The following is a 17,213-nucleotide window of genomic DNA, read 5'->3' as shown; positions in this document are numbered from 1 at the left end:
AGAACAAAACATACGGGTTGATAAGAGAAGATTTAGGGATAAATAATTAATACTAACTTAAACGGAAATAATTTAGGTGCTATCAACTTTCATATTAGTAGAAATAATGGGTTATCAAAATTGATAGAAAGAGAAAAAGATTTGACTTTGAATGTAATTAAAGTGAATTTAAAAGAACGTTAGATTTATGTTAACTTTGAAATAATTATGAACATATGCCTACTTCTTATTTTATTAAATAAAAGGGTAAAAAATATTAACATTTCCTAAGATTTGATAAAAAGACAGTGATTTTTTTTGAAATTTTTAAAATTTGGAATACATCCCATGAGATTTCAAGAATTCAAGGACACCTCCTATTAGATTTGTAAAAAAGATACAAACCCTCCTCTTATAATTTTTAAAGAGGCGGGTTTTTTGATGGAAGGTCTGTGCCTTTTTGGTAAATTTTAAGGGAGGTTAGTGACGTTTAAAACTTTAGGAGATGTTTATAACATTTTTAAAATCTAAGGAGAGGTTTTAAGGTGGGTGTCTTTTGCCATTCAATAAAACAAAATTTAAAATTGTAAAAAAGAAGTGTTTAATTTTAAAACTTAAGCCACTACACCTATCATAAATAATATAAATTCATTAGCTCCATATTTGCGAACTTAAAACTTTGATAATTTTATATGCACTTAGATAAATTACAAAACAAATTATACCAAATTTCGTTTGAATATGTACCAATGCAAATCGGCGGCATGAAATTCATGTTTCCAAAAGCGACATAAATTTCTTTCTAAAATTATGAATGAAATAATTCTTTTGGAATATGATAAAATGATATTGATTTTCAGTCACTGAACTGGAAATTATAAAATTGAGTTTTATATACGTTTAGATAAATTAAAATTTAAAATTATGCCAAATTTCGTTTGAATCTAAGTCAACGCAAATTTGAAACATGATATTCATGTTCCCAAAAGCGACATAAATTTCTTTCTAAAATTGTGAATACAATAATTCTTTTGGAATCTGATAAAATGATATTGATTTTCACTCAATGAACTCGTGATTATAAACTTAAATTTTATATACTTTTAGATAAATTAGAATTTAAAATTATGCCAAATTTCATTTGAATCTAAGTCAATGCAAATCTGAAACATGAAATTCATGTTCCCAAAAGGGACATAAATTTCTTTCTCAAATTACAATCAAATAATTCTTAAAATAAAATGATATTGATTTTTACACAATAAACTCAATAAATTTAGCATTAAATTTTGTGCAAAAGATAATTTACTTTTTTAAATTTGAATCCCATGATGACCTCCAAAACCAAATTCTAAATCCCCAAATGAATTGCTCTTGCCCGGTTACCAAACATAAATGCATATTAATTATGTTATAATGAGCATTAACTTTGAGCTACAGTTGCGGGGCATTGAATGAGTAGAAATGACACATTTGTTTTTGGTATCCCACCAGCCCCCATTGAGTACATGTATTCTAGTTATTTTGGGCTTTATGCCATATCAATTCAAAAATCTGTTTTTACAGTTGAAGGAAACCTCCACATTTAATCATTAACAAGAACTAACAACTATACATCCAAACCCGAACACGTAACGCATTTAGGTATCCACCACATAAAAAATTCCTGATCACGGATTCCGTTAAATATTAGTAAAAAAATAGTTTTAATTTTTTTTTAAAAAAATCCTATTTTCCAAGCATACAGAGCAGCTAAAAATAATGGCAAAAAAGAGTAGGTAATATGGGAGATCAAATGAACATGGCAATGAGCAACTACCCAAAATTTGTTGACTAGAAAAATAGGATGGAGAGGAGAGGTGCAATGTGTGTGAGTGAGAATTTGACAAGAAACATGGAGAGAGGGGTTTTACCACAAGGCTTAAACCCCAAATGGGGGGGTTTTGCGTTTTGGGTCTGTGAATCAATGTGGGTTTGGGTAGAAAGCAAGCGGACAAAAGCTAACTTAGCTAAGTGGTGGAAGAGAGTACATATACTATTGGCAGAATACGCACATGAAGGAGAAGAGGTTATAGAGAGAGAAAGAGATTGGTGAGTGGAGAGAGAAAGGGTGAGGTAGAAAGGATCAGAGAACCTGGGGGGGTGGGGGGGAGAGAGAGAGGGGCGAAGAAGGTGTGCCATCTGTTGTACTTGAGAGCACTACTCGGGGTTTTCGACGCCCTTCGTTACTATTTGCTTGTGGAGTCTGCTCTGTTGTGAATTGTGAAGGGGATGAGGCCCAAAGGTGATCCGTTTGTGCTATCTTCGGAGTTTATCTCGTCTGTTGGAGAAACCCAACGAGCTGCATCAATGGGTGAAGCCCTAGTTTCTGAGGGTTGTTGATCTGCAGAGGCATTGCGGAGGTGAGTGCTTAGGGGGGTTTCGTTCTGGAAATGGAATTTGACTAGTTGATTAATGGGTTTGATCTGCAAAATGTGGGCGGTTTTGATTCGGGTTTTTTCATTTGCATGCGTTTATGTGTGTTTATGTTTATGTTTTGAATTCTTGTGCATTTTCTGAGATGGGTCTCGTGGATTTTTTACGTTCATCTATTCTTGTGTTTTCGTGGTGTCGTTATGGTTTCACCCTCTCTGATTGAGTGCATGGAGTGCGACACGGTTGCCTGAAGGAATTCCGCATGCTCCGTATGTAAATTGGGGATCCCTTTTTGTTGGATAATGGAATTTCAACGATTTATTTTGCTGTTCGTGGACATTTCGCTCGTAATTTCGTACGCACGTTGGAACACTTCTCTCTCTCTCTCTCTCTCTCTCTCTCCAACTCGTGCGTCGCTATATTTTGCAATTTTGGGAATTTTAATACTGCAGTACATTCCTTTTTTTTTTTTTTTTTTTGAAAAAAATTACGTTTCTGGCTGTGTTTGCGATTCATATGTTTGCTTTTGCTCCCCGGCGGCAATTCATGCGTTTCGCTGCACTTTATGTTATTTTATTTTATTTTTTTCTTTTTCTTTGGGCGGCAAACTCGGTAGTTTCTGTATCAAGAAGTTTTGATGTGGGCTTTTCCATGCATTTAATGTGCAATTGGAAAAATCTATTTTGAAAATTTCTAAGTGTGCAACCTTTAAGCCTCATGTAGGTCCATTTTATTTGATTGAAATAGTATATAGAGGAGATTAGCAAGATGGATTGACCTGTTTCTGTCAAATAGGGTGGTCAATGCAATTGTGTCCGCCCTCCTTATTTTCTTCCAGGTTTACACTCAATCCTGCAGTGTATGGATTATATTTCTTATGTTTAGTAGTTTATTTTTGTTTTTTTACGATGCATTAATTGTTTGCTTTCATTGATGTCTACGACATGGTCATTCAATGTAAATATAGATAAAATACCTTTTTTTCATTTTTGATTGCTAGTGGTGCTTACTCAAAAAAAGCAGTCTAAAAAAAATCCTTGCTCCATCAAATTTCCAGCATAACAAATTTGTTTATTTTCTGTAAAATTCTTAGCAAACAAATCTGCAGTGCATAAAAATTACTCTTTATTTGACTTCAAGGTTCGTATGTCAATGAATTTGTATCTAGTATGCCTCCTAAAGTTCCTTTCCTATTAAAATTCTCCACCTAGACCTGCAAATCATGCATCATTTACATTATTTGATGGTAAACAAACTGCTAATGATTCAATAGAATGGTTGTCTTCTGTTTATCTATTGACAATTCTAGTTTGAATTATTGTACATTGTTTTTTCAGTTGTATTTGTAGGATACACAGTTTTGCAGTTAAAGAATCTATATTTAATAGTTAATTAGTACTTTTTAATATACCTTAGTCCATTGCAAGGACGTAGCAAGTAGAAGTTAAGTGTTATGGAGTTGATGATGAAGATAGCTAACGAAGTTAGTTTACTTAAATAGGATTTGGGCCGTTCGGCTGGTCTTTTACTTCTTGTTACACTTCTATAAGACTTACAATGGTAATAGATGATTCTAGAATTAAAAAAGGCGCCTACGTAACACCACACTATTATTATATTTGAGTTTTGGACTCTGGTTGGAAGAATTGATTATTAATTGTTCTTTGTAAGCCTGTAGAAGTTTGGATAGCTTATTTATGAAGTTTGTCTTTTTAAAAGGACATCACAGGGATGCTGACCCATGAACAAAAAAAAAAAAAGAAATTTACAAGATGAAAAACCAACAGCTGTCTGTAGCAATCTGCACATCCAATGGGTTCTGTGACTGCTTCCTAGTGAATCCACCTACCTTTTATGACGTGAACGATAATTCTTTCCCCTTAAAATCTTTCCTATCCCTTCGCACCATGCAAAAAATGCGAGAGGGATCAAAGCAATAAATTTTCCTTTATTTAATATACAAATATGCGCCTCTCATGCGCAAAAATTCCATATCAATTAGTGTCAAAGAAGTTCCCATCATTGACCAAGCTAAGTCCTGTAGATGCCTAGCCTAAAAATAGTGCAGTAAAAATGATGAGCCAAAAGAGCTGCATTTTTACTGATGACCATTTGGTCACCACTGCAGTTTTTGCATAGAGACATCTGCTAATGGTAAGCTTTCATCTCTTTTTGAGGATATCAACAGTCAAGATCCTCTTCCATGTTCTTTTTTTCAAGCCAAAAAAACTACCCCTTGTTCAGACACGTCTCCCAAATTGCTTTCTATGGACCGTTGCCCCAAATTCTACATTGTCATTGACAATGGAACTGCAATAAGATTTAACGGTAACAACCTAGAAAGGTTTTAGGATGTGTAGAGAAAAAGGGGGTTGGTGGTTGTTTATCTATGGATCCTGTAGCTCTTACTTCTAACAATTAATAGGCTGCCTAAATATTGGCTCAATATTCTAAAGGAGTTAGGCGAGAAGTTTAGAGTCCCCCCTAGAAAGGTTTTAGGATGTGTAGAGAAAAAGGGGGTTGGTGGTTGTTTATCTATGGATCCTTTAGCTCTTACTTCTAACAATTAATAGGCTGCCTAAATATTGGCTCAATATTCTAAAGGAGTTAGGCGAGAAGTTTAGAGTCCCCCCCCCCCCCCCGGGTGGCGGGAAATAGGGTAGTTTTAATTCATTTTACCTAAAGGCTGTATTGTTAGTATTATTTCCTGAATCGAGGTTGTTTGTTTAAGTATTTAATAAGAAAAATAATACATTGACAAAAAAACCACAAGTACAGAAAGCGGAGAACAAGATGCCCTCCCAAAAACAAAATAGAAACAATAAAAAAATTACAAATGCACTGCCTGCGAATCCCTAACCAGATTGGGCAGCAGCAAACCCTTGAAAACCCAATGGAGTGGACCCAAAGAGAGGCCAAGAATACTGCTCTATCCCATAATAGACTCGAGGAGGTTACGCAATTTGAAAGTTCTCCCATTCCTTTTGATCCGTAAGGTCCCCAAAATAGTAGAACACACACTATGTCACAACTTCTCCTTCCAACTCTTGCCAAAACCCCAATATCTCCTGGGTTGAAAATAGCTCACAGCCTAAGCTGCACTAAAATAAGAAAAGAGGGCAGTCTAGAGATGGATATTAACTTTGCAATGGAGGAAGAGGTGACCTCAGCACCCTTTCATTGCACTTGCACAGCATGCTTATGTAAGGATTGAGAGTTGTGAGGCCTTTTGATCTTAGGCAAATTGTGCATGTTAATCTTGTTCAAAGTCACAGTGTGGATGAAGGATTGAACCTTGAAGGGAATTCTAGCCTTCCAAGCTATGTGGCGCCAAGGCAAAAACTAGTTGCCGGAGATTTGATAAAATGAATAAAGAAAGATGTAGTGGAAAAAATACCTAACAAATCGCTCACACGCACTCTCTCAATTGAGGGCGCAAAATGATTCATAGTATTGAGTAAAGCCACCTCTCTTTGTTGTTGAGATTGTTGAAAAAAGTGAAATAAGAGAGCCCTATTCAGAAGAAAAGAAGGTGCTTATAGGTGCATTGTGAAGGGAAGAAAGTTTAAACAAGCAGGGCCCTTGACTCCTACAAACCTTGACCCAACCAAGTACCCTACAAAAGTTCCAAAAAAGAACCATGCTCTCATCGCCCACTTTGAAACGGATGAGTAGGAATAAAAGGCTAGCAATCAAAGGCACACACTTTTAGGGGCTAGCATAAGAAACAGACCACGTCCTTTGGAGTCCTACCATTTTGATGAACCCATACATACTTTTAATCACCTATGCTATAGGAGTTTCTAAGGGAAACCTCCACAACCATTGTCTTATTAAAAAATATGTTTTGGAAACTATATTCCTTGGTCTGCGTGCGCCTTAGATTTAGCTCTACTAACAACCTTCCAGCTTGATTTGTCCTATCTTCCCCAGAAATTGACTAGAGAAAATCATGCATTATCCTTTCAAGCATCCTTGCTTCATGTGTTCTCTAAGAAGGTATAAGGAGTATATAGGGATCTTAGAAAAGGCATCATTAATTAGGGTGGTACAACCCCAAGGAAAAGTACTTTCTTTTCCCACCCCTCCAACCTCCTCCCAACCCTTTCAATCACAAGGTCCAAAAGGGCACAAAATTAGGGTTTCCTCCGAGAGGGAGGCCAAGATAGGTTATTGTCCATTCCTCAATAGGACAACTGCCATGGCCTTAAACCCCTCTAGTTCCTTGTTACCTTCATTTGTGACTGTAGTCCCACTCTTGACAAGTTGACTATTGACCCTTGATGCTAAACTCCTTTGAGCTAGGATAATTGCCTAATGGAATTTCTTAGGATTATCCTCAAGAACAATGGCATGATTTTGGAAACTAGACAAGTGACTTGACTTAGTAGGTTAGTTAGGTCACTGGTCTGTTTTCAAAAAGGAGAATAAAGAAATAGGTGGAGTCTTCCCCAAGGACGAGCTCTCCCCCATTCTCTCATCAATGCACTCCCCTCCTTATCTTGCCCCTCAACCCCCCCCCCCTCTCTGTTTTAAGGTCCTATCATGCAAGAACTTTGCTTGGATCTGCAATGCAGCTACGGGACCTCACACAAGCTCTAGCATACAAGCTGCAACAATCTATTTGCAAAAGCTATGTGAGGAAGTGGAAGGAGGGGCACAATTTGTTTAGGAAGTCGTTTTTTTTTTGTTTTTAATGAAAAATTACGTTGGGCTGACCTAGTGATGAACCCGGTTTAGGCCGCCCTTTGTTGACCTTGATTTGAGTAATCTCATTTTTAAATCTCTTGCCTTAATCGGACTAGATAGATGATTGGGTCCAGTTGAACTCGATCATATGAGCTTGCCTGACTAGTTTCAAAGCTATGCAACACAATGTCATTGCCAAGTTGGATATGAGACACCTCCACCTCCTCTTTACTCGTGATCACCCCCAAGTCTTGCACATGTGAGAGCGTACTAAGTGCGACTAGGGTGAACAATAATGGGTAAGTGGGTCCCCTCGCCTGAGCCCTTAAGGAGCTTTTTAAACCACTCCCTAATTTCCCATTGACAACCGCTAAAATATGAGTTCAGCTTGGGTGCCCTCTTATCCATCTCCTCCACACATCCCCAAAACCTTTCCTAATTGTCATGTACCAAAAAGCCTAGTTCAACCTATAATAAGTCTTCTTAAAGTTCTACTTAAAGATGGCCCCTTTTGCCTCTCCTGTTCGCATGAATCACATCCTCTACCACTTCATTGGCCACCAAAATAACATTGAAGATTTGTCTTTCTTTAATAAAGGCGAATTAAGCCATGGTCGTTGTCTTTCCCAAGATCTCTCTCAAGATCTTAGATAAGAATTTAGATAGGATCTTATAGGGGCTAGTGATTAGGCTAATAGGCCTGAGACCTCTCATCCTTGATGATCTTTCCTTCTTTGGAATGAAGATTAAGAAAGTGGAGTTTGCATTGTTATCTGCCACCACGTCTGTGTGAAGTTCCTCAAGAAAGCCTTATAATATCTTCATCCAACATATGTTACTTCTTCTAAAAAGAAGACCATAAACTATACATATTAAATATTGTATTTTTGAATGCTAATTCTTCTAAAAAGAAGACCATAAACTACACATATTAAATATTGTATTTTTGACTTCTTCAACTTCAAAAGGCATCTCAAGCCAGAGAGTTGAGGTCGTACCTATATGACTCTAATCCAAACCCTCCAACCTCAGTCTACTCGAGCAATCCTCAGCAAATAGGTGTTTATAGAAGTTCGTAATCTCCACTCTAATTTGCATTTGACCCCTAACCTTGGTCCACCTAATTCCAAGTCCTTGATAAAATTTTTCCTCCTCCTCTCATTATCCACTCTATGAAAGAACCCCAAGTTACAATACTCTTCATTGACCTATGTAGACCTCCATTTTTTATGCCAACTCATGTTGTCCCTTAATAACAACACCTCTAGATTGTTGCACACCTAGGACTTTTTGGCCCTAACCTCCTCATTTTTACAAACCACAGTCCTCCAATCTATCCAAACCTGCAATTTCCCCGAAGATATCAATTTAGCCTTGTTTTAACAATCTCAAATTCATCTTTATCCGTTGTTTTAGCTTCATCTTTGGTTGCATAAGTAGTGCTACTTAATATGAATTAGAAGGTTAATAAAACTGTTCAAGAGGCAATTTTTGGTCTAGACTTCCCAAGTTTGAGATCTATGAAGGGCCTTCTTTTGTGTCCCTAGTTAACAAGTGTCCTATACCTAATAATGCACAAGGTTGGAGTAGGCATGTGAAAAACCCTCCATTGCTCAAGTTAGGGAATCAATACGAATTAGCATAGCAAAGCTTACTTACCTCTCTCGCCTTGTCCTCCGAACACTATTTGTGAGGGGATTTGGTGACCCCTTTGGCGGGAAATCAGGGATTCTCCAAGGTCGTGGGTGTCCTGTAGTTCGTGTATGATTATGGGAGATTATTGCGATTGATCCCCAACTATCTATCCTTGTTGAGCCAATCATAGGATGCTTTTTTTTCGGTGGGATCGATTGATCCCATGATCCACCAATCAGATACTGGATATCATGTGCATCCTTTTAAGAGCATTGTCATTGATGTGTGTAGTTGCCATTTTTCACTCATCAAAAAGACCATTGTATTTTTTTTTGAAAATTCTAACTAAGATGAACATCTTAACCAAAGAGGAGGAAGGAATTATAGGTGAAACAGAAAGAAACCAATGTGGTGCTCTCTCTTGGATAGGTCATTGGGCCTTTGGAATATATTAGTTGTTAAAGAAATCCAATTCAAATACAGCTGGGGTGGATTATTCCCTTGGCATTTTAAGGTAGTCAGAGCTTGGAAAATAAAAATCTCTCGTTGTTGGAATGTGATTATTGTGTTTGGCTAGTGCATAGAATGACAATTGGAATCACAATTTCAATTCCTTTCTTTGAACTATTTTGCATTTTTGGACCGAATTGTTTTTCTTTTTACTTTTTTCAAAACATGACAATGATGATGATAAACAAATACGCAGTTTCATTTTAAAAATAAAAAATAAAAAATAGTGATTAAAATAATAATAAAAATAAAGATATGATATTTTTCGTTAAGATATTTTTAATACCTTTTGCAAGAATGAATTATGTCTCCTTCACTTCACACGTACAACACAAACATGCATGCTCGCACACAGTTGTTAGGGAGGAAGGCTGGTGGACGATGGCAATCATAGTTGGGGGGTGATGGTGGTCAGAAAAGGATATTGGAAGAGGCGAGTAGCATTAGGGTTTTGTCTTTAACCTCTGGACAAGTGCACACCATTGTTTGGCTAGTGCATAGAATGACAATTGGAATCACAATTTCAATTCCTTTCTTTGAACTATTTTGCATTTTTGGATCGAATTGTTTTTCTTTTTACATTTTTCAAAACATGACAATGATGATGATAAACAAATACTCAGTTTCATTTTTTCAAAAAATAAAATAAAACATAGTAATTAAAAAAATAATAAAAATAAAGATATGATATTTTTCGTTAAGATATTTTTAATACCTTTTGCAAGAATGAACTATGTCTCCTTCACTTCACACGTACAACACAAACATGCATGCTCGCACACAGTTGTTAGGGAGGAAGGCTGGTGGACGATGGCAATCATAGTTGGGGGGTGATGGTGGTCAGAAAAGGATATTGGAGGAGGTGAGTAGCAGTAGGGTTTTGTCTTTAACCTCTAGACAAGTGTACACCATTGTTGCAGTGGGGGGGGGGGGGTAACTTTATGAATTCTGAAAGGGGGTGACAGCAGTGCTTGGGGAGTGGGGCGTGAAGGAAGGAGAATAGAGAGGAGTGTGGGGGGAGGGAAGGAGGCCTGCATTGGGCTGATCTCGTGGGTTTGCATTGGAATTAGATGGTGAGAAGGAGAGAGAAGAGAATGGAGGAGAGGTGCTTTGCCTAGGCAGTGGTGGCTGGTGAGCATGATGGCTAGAAGTGGAGAGGAATAGGGAGAGGGATGCTGGTGGTGGTTGGGTTTAGTTGATTTGTTTATTTGTCTCAAATTTTCTTTTGGAGGAGGGTTATAATTGTCTTTCAAAACAGTGTGTCAAAGCGTCAGGAATGAAATTGTTATTCATACAGGACAGGGCAGAAGTCACCCCTCTGTTGAATGGGGAAATTGGCATTCTGCATGGAATTTGATTCTGCTATCATTTAAATGAACAAACAAGTGTTTGGGTAGGGGGAACGTTGTTTTTTATTTGCACTTATCCTTCTCTTTTTCACCTTATTATGTGTCTAGAATTCGCTCTTTCTCCTTGTTGATTATTGATGGACATTTTGTTTTCTTGATTTTCATTTTATACAGAGGTCAGAATGCTCTCATTTCTTTTTTTCTTCTTCTTAGTTTCTGATTATTGATGGAGATTGCGTTTCCTGCAATTTTCATTTTTCTAGAAATCTCATTGATAGGTCTTAGTTGGATTCTTTTGGCATTCCATTAGAGTGGATGTCAAGATTTGGACTTTGGGTGCAGCGAGCATGTTCTCTTATATATCTTTTTATTCTTACTCTTTTCCTCTTGCTAACTGTTTGTGGAAAGCCAAGGTTCCTTCCAAGGTAAAATGCTTTTGTGGTGATGGTTAATCTTATTTTCTTAGTAGAGTTAACACCAATTTAGAAAAGCTTGCAAGGCATCTTCTCTTCTTATATGCGTGATGTGTTTTGTTAATGGCAAGTCTATGTGCATCTATTTCTAGAATGCTCTATGGCTTGGAGTTTATGGTATACCCTTCTTAGTTTGTTTGGTGAGTGTTGGGTGTGCCCTAGTTCTTTTGAGAAATTTTTGGTGATTGCTTTTAGAGGTTTTTGGAGACCCAAGGAAGTGAGGACACCATGGTGTTGTGCAATTTTTGCAGTTTTTGAGAGAATTGCGTGCTTTTTTTGTGCTTGTTCTTTGCTAATTGATTTGATTTGGCGTAGGATCACATCTTTTTGCATTGCTCAGTTTTTTCTTCTGGTTGGTTCTAGCGGCTTTGGTTTGCTGTGTTAGTTTGATTTTATTTATTTATTTATTGTTTTTCAGCTTTTATTGTTTTTCGTTCTTTGTTTTGTTTAGGAGGATTTCTTATCCTTCCCATATATTCTTCATAGATAAAGTTTCATTTTTTATATAAAGAAAATTTCCAACAATTCTATGATCATGTAATCCCAGACAGATTTTGTTTGATACGGAAGAATAAGTTTTAATACAATGGCCCACTTCATGTTTTGCAACACTAACAGTTTCCTTTGTTTGTTTTTTTGTTTTTTGTTTTTTTTGTTTTCAATAACACGTAAAGAGGGAAGACAAACATTACAACTATTGGTTATACAGATGGTTTTTCTTTGTTTTCTAGCTTTTGCGGCCCCAATTGGAGGCACTATTGTGGTTTTTAGGAAGATTGTAAGCCTTGAAGGGGAGCTTAGGCGCAATGAATTAGTTGTTGCCGTGTGACCTGGAGGTGATGGGTTTGAGGCATATAAACAGCCTCTCGCAAAAATGCAAGGTAAGGCTGCGTACTATAGACTCATTGTGGTGACTGTGGTCTACCCCTTCCCCGGATCCTGCATACGCAGGATCTTTGTGCACTGGGCTGCCCTTTTTTTGTTTAGGAAGATTGTAAGCCTTCCTGTTGCATAATATGCTATTCTTCTGATTCTAGAGGTTTGTTGGGAAGATTTTCGTAGTTATTGTATTACTGGTTTCTTCCTCTTAATTTTTGTTTGTTTGGTTTTTTGACGCAGATGCTGATGCTGTGGCAATTATTTGATTGTGCGAACTTAAAGTTTGCAGCGACAACATTCCATGGTTTCTGTTTTGTCTATTAATTTATGACAAAAGACGTCTAGTTTTTCTCTTTCCAAAAATTGTGGGCACATGAGATTTCTCGTAGGTACAGACTTTACCTTTTGCGGTGATGCATAGGACAAAGAAGGGACGGCACTGCAGGATGAAGTGCTACTGAGTTAGCTGTTCAAAATGTTATTCAGTAAAGAAATTGAGGATTTGCATGATGATGGTTTTGAGGGGTCAAATGATGAGTGCCGCATTTTCACGGATATCTTCTTTGCTAAAGATATTGGTAGTACTAGCAAGAGGTGTCTTGTTACTGGAGTCATTAACTTTGAATCCGAGCTCACTAAACATGCGGATGCATCTCATTGTTCAAACAGTGAAAACTCAGCTGTCACAAGTCAGTCCTCTTCCAAAGATATTTATGTGGAGGATTGTTATAATGTGAACGAGGATTCTAGAGGGATATTGGGATCACGTTGTCTTTCAAAAAGATTTGCTTTGGCGGAAAAGGACGACCACGATGTGAATGTTAAACGGATGCGGATATCAGTTGATGAACTTACTAATATGAAACCTGAAATGGGTAAGGTTCTGAGGTCATCAGTGCCTATAAAGGAAAATGCTTCTAGCACATCCTATTCAGCTTCACACTCTGTTCATCAAACAAGAACATATCGTTTGGTTGAATCATCCAGTCAGGGTGTTACAACTAGTTTCTATCTGTTGAAGCGGCCTGTGGAAGTGGACAGAGTAGGTGATGTGGGTGACAGAGAAGTTTCCAAGTGTAGATTGTCGAGCCTTGATGGAAATGATGGAAAGGAATTAATTTTAAGTAAAACTATTGCTTCACCTGTTTCTCAGGAGAGCTTTGCTACGAAGCTTTTGGTTGCAAGTCGACCTGCTACAGTTGCAGTTAAATCTGGATCTGCACTTTGTATCAAGGAGAGACCAATGGAATCCAATTTTCAAGAATTAGATTTGCCCAATATGTCCTTGAAGGGAAATTGTATGAAGGATCCGCGTTATATTCTGCACAAGCATGCTATTCGCTTATTGATGGAGGCAGGATGGGAAATTGAAAAGCGTAAAAGAAGCAACAGACCTTGCATGGACTCATTTTATTGGTCACCTGAAGGCAGGATGTATCGTGAATTTTCAAGAGCTTGGTGTTTATGTGGTCAGAATTTATTTACTGATGAATATGATTTAGTGCAGGAATATGATGGTATGCAGTGGACTGATATCAGTCAGTTTTGTTCTGATCTATCTGATACTTTAATGCATATTGAAAAAGAAATTAATCAGTCAGAATCTACCACTACATTGGCTCATCAATGGAGTCTTCTAGACCCCTTTGTGGCTATTGTGCTTGTCAACAAGAAGATTGGTGTGCTAAGAAAGGGAAATGTTGTTAAAGCAGCAAGAAGTTTTGTGATTGATAAGAGGGATAAAAGTAATGCAGTTTTGTCCTTGAAAAATAGAAATGATGCTGGAAACCACCTTGCACTAGAAAATGTTTTAATCTTGCCATGTGATTCTTCACTGGCTGCTGAAAGTGCGTTGACTGTTTCTGAGAGGAATTACCATAGCCAGGTTGAGCACTGTGGCAAAAAAATTGCAATTTTTGATGGACAGACACAAAAAGGAGCAGTGAAAATTTTGAAGAGTGTATCAGATTATGTGTCTGAGGAAAAAGGTGTACATGCAGTTAATAATAGGGGAGTTAATCAGGCTGGGAGACTTTCTGGAAATAATTTAAACAGTCCAGAAATGAGTGCCTTACCGGCTTTTGGGTCAGATAGCACTTCTATCAAGTCTTATGGTTGCTTGTATGATGTTCCTGTTGCTTCTGGAAATATTGATTTGATGCTTGGAGGATCTGAAACTCTCTCCCCAAATCAAGATAGTAATACAAGTTCTCCGTCCTGTGATGATGTTGAAATACACATAGATGTTGTGGGCAGACTGAATGATTCTTTGGAGGAAAATGATGAGGCAATAAATGGCCAACAGGAATCTGTGCACAAACTTCTAAGCAGTGGGAGCAATGGTCTATTGCAATCTCATGTGACTGATAAATCACGTTTGCTGTTGAACATGTGTGGAAGTAACGTTTCTGATTTATGCCGGCCATCCTCTTTTGGAGATAGAGATTTAGTTGATCTGAACAATGAACTGAAATGTAATAAAGATTCTTCACGTCCCCAAGATGAACCATTTTCACCTGAAATTGTCACTTCAGAAGTTGTACAACAGTCTGGACATATTCGGGAGGGGGATGGGCTGTGCATTGATGCTTTTGAATTGAAGATGGATGATACGTTGTCCGCAATAGATGTTACCTCAAGAAAGAAGACGCCCGTAAAGTCTAAAAGAATATCTGAAATTAAATCGACCACTTTATACAGAAAGGACAGTTTGGTTCTGTCCAAACTCAGAAACAATGGGAGTTTCAAAGAATCGTTGTCTCACAGCTATTCTCATCATCAGAGTGAGAGAAAAAATTTGAACATTAAGAATTTATGTCACAATAGTGGTGCTTCTGAAAAAATGGATCCAGTGGCTCGTGGCTGTAGAGTGCCAATGGAGCTTGACTCTGAAGATTATATTAATGTGGTCCATGTGCATACCAGTAACGGAATTTTGGAGTCTCATTGTCACAGTGAAGCCTCTAAATCAAGGAAACTTGAAACTCAAGATGACAATGGACAAAAGAGATCAAGTAGGTGCCAGATTAAAGATGACGACCTTTTGATTTCAGCTATTATAAAAAACATAGACTTCAGCTCCAGTACCAAGCCATCTTCATCAAAATTAAAGGTCAGCAAATCAAAATCTCTGAGAAAGCTCAAAAACCGAAAGGGCAGTTGTAAATTGCTTCCAAGAAGTTTGGGTAAGGGTGGAAAGCATTTTTCAGATGGAAAGTGGTCATCATTGGGTTTGCGTACAGTATTGTCCTGGTTGATTGATGCTGGAGTTGTTTCTTTGAATGATGTGATCCAATACAGGAATCCAAAAGAAGATTCCGTAGTTAAAGATGGCTTGGTTACTAGGGATGGGATCCTCTGTAAATGTTGCAGTAAAGTGCTCTCTCTCTCTGAATTCAAGATTCATGCAGGTTACAAGCTGAACCGTCCCTCTTTGAATCTTTTTTTGGAATCTGGTCAGTCATTCACTCTGTGCCAGCTTCAGGCTTGGTCAGCTGAATACAAGGCCAGGAAGGGTGGCAATAGAACTGTACAAGTGGATGAGGTGGACCAAAATGATGATGCATGTGGACTGTGCGGTGATGGAGGCGAGTTGATATGCTGTGATGGTTGCCCATCTACTTTTCATCGGGCATGCTTGTCTGCAAAGGTCTGTCTTTGGCTTATTACAAATCTTATGGTGGTTCGCTTTTCTTCCTCTCAACGTTGCTCCCCAATCTTTTGCAACGTTCATAAATTGCATTACTTCTTCTATCTTCTGTTTTTAGTACACTATTCAATAAACTGCATGAAAAGTTCACACTTCTTTCTATATCAAATTCGGTTACAACAACAGATGTGGATATTATTGAATGTTTTTTCACTTTTAACAATTTATTCCAACCTTTGATTGTTAAGGCTACATTGTGGATTTATCTTGTGGATGTGGAAACATTTACATGACTAAATCTGGGTAATATTTTGGTCCAAATGTAACGTATTGTTAATGAGTCTAGAATTCGTTACTTTTATGATTACTTTTACATTTGGTTTGCGGCCTATTCCCAGGAATAGATTAGTTTTAGTAGATTAATTACAATTAGTTATACGAGAAATTAAATTGTACTATAAAGCAAATAACAATTTGAAACATTTTATAAATCCATAATAAGGTATAGATGAGGAATAACTATTCCCAAATTTTATCATGGGGATGTCTATTCCTTTCTTATTACATTTGAATGAAATAATTAGGAATATGTAAGGAATAACTATTCCTTTGATTTCCAAAATATAAACTATATTCCATCTTATTCCAATAAATAATTATTCAGCCGAACCAAATGAGCTGTTAGTAAGTAAACTGTCCTAGCCTTGGAGGTTTTCCACAACCATGTTATGTGGACTTGGGCACACATGCTGTGTGCAGGTGTTCTCCTAGTGCTGGTCTTTCTTATGTTTTTGGTGATTTTCAATTATTTTGGGGCAGCTAGTATCAGTTCCGATGTCCCATATCCTAGTGTTGGAGATAGGTATTAAAAAGTGTAGGACCTTGGTGCCAGAGGTTGATATTATGGTAGCCTCTTTTGAATACATGAAAATTACAATGACCTACCCTGAAGTTAGGTGCCCCTATCATGTATGTTTTATGGTCAGTATAGAGAGATTTCACATGTAGGGCACCAAGGGGTGTATCACCCAAGTACAAGCAAATAAAAGAAAGAATAAAAAAAAAAAACAAGCCCCAAATCAACTCTGTGATAGCAGGAGGTCATGACTTGTATGTTCTTCAGCATGTACTGCCGAATAAACCAGCTTGAGGATTGTGGGAGAAGTAATTGTTCCTCCAGAAGCTTAGCATTCCTCTCCCTCCACACAATCGAAAAAATAGTGAAAGGGATAAAGGACAGGGCTTTTTTCATGTCTATATTCATAAACGTACGCTTCAATGCCCATGTTTCCTTTTCCCAAGATTCAGCAGGACCCAGTCTGTCCTGTAAGAGCAGTGGCTTGATTTCAAAAAATTTTCGAGGGGCAGTGGAGCACAGGAGCAGTAAGCAGTCTACATTTTCAGCTTCTTCTTTGCAAAGAAAGCTGCAAGGGGAGTAGTCCTATGCAAACTTGATGTGGAAAAAGCTTTTGACCATGTTTATTGGGATTTCATTTTCTACGTTCTTAAAAAATGGTTTTGGGAGCTTATGGTGCGAATGGATTAAGCAGTGCATCACTACACCATCCTTCTCAATTCTAGTTAATGGCTGCTCTTCAGGCTTCTTCTTTCATCCTGGGGATTACGACAAGGAGA

The 17,213-nt window shown here is 37.6% G+C and overlaps 1 protein-coding gene across 2 annotated transcripts in view; it reads left to right on the top strand.

The window, feature by feature from the left end:
* The first annotated feature begins 2,038 nt into the window (after nt 1–2,038).
* The window catches only part of LOC131146593 (increased DNA methylation 1), a 45,733-nt gene continuing 30,558 nt past the window's right edge, over nt 2,039–17,213 (top strand). The window contains exons 1-2 of one of the 2 annotated variants that reach the window (XM_058096273.1): nt 2,039–2,381; nt 12,170–15,578. In XM_058096273.1, coding sequence (XP_057952256.1) covers nt 12,405–15,578 — 3,174 coding nt within the window. In that variant the 5' untranslated portion in view covers nt 2,039–2,381; nt 12,170–12,404. The remainder of the gene's footprint in view (nt 2,382–12,169; nt 15,579–17,213) is intronic. The other variant, XM_058096281.1, reaches the window with a different exon arrangement.

The sequence above is a fragment of the Malania oleifera genome, chromosome 1 (assembly GCF_029873635.1).
Source record: "Malania oleifera isolate guangnan ecotype guangnan chromosome 1, ASM2987363v1, whole genome shotgun sequence".
NCBI lineage: Eukaryota > Viridiplantae > Streptophyta > Magnoliopsida > Santalales > Ximeniaceae > Malania > Malania oleifera.
Note: the sequence above shows the minus strand (reverse complement) of the source record. Positions and strands in the feature narration are given on the sequence as shown.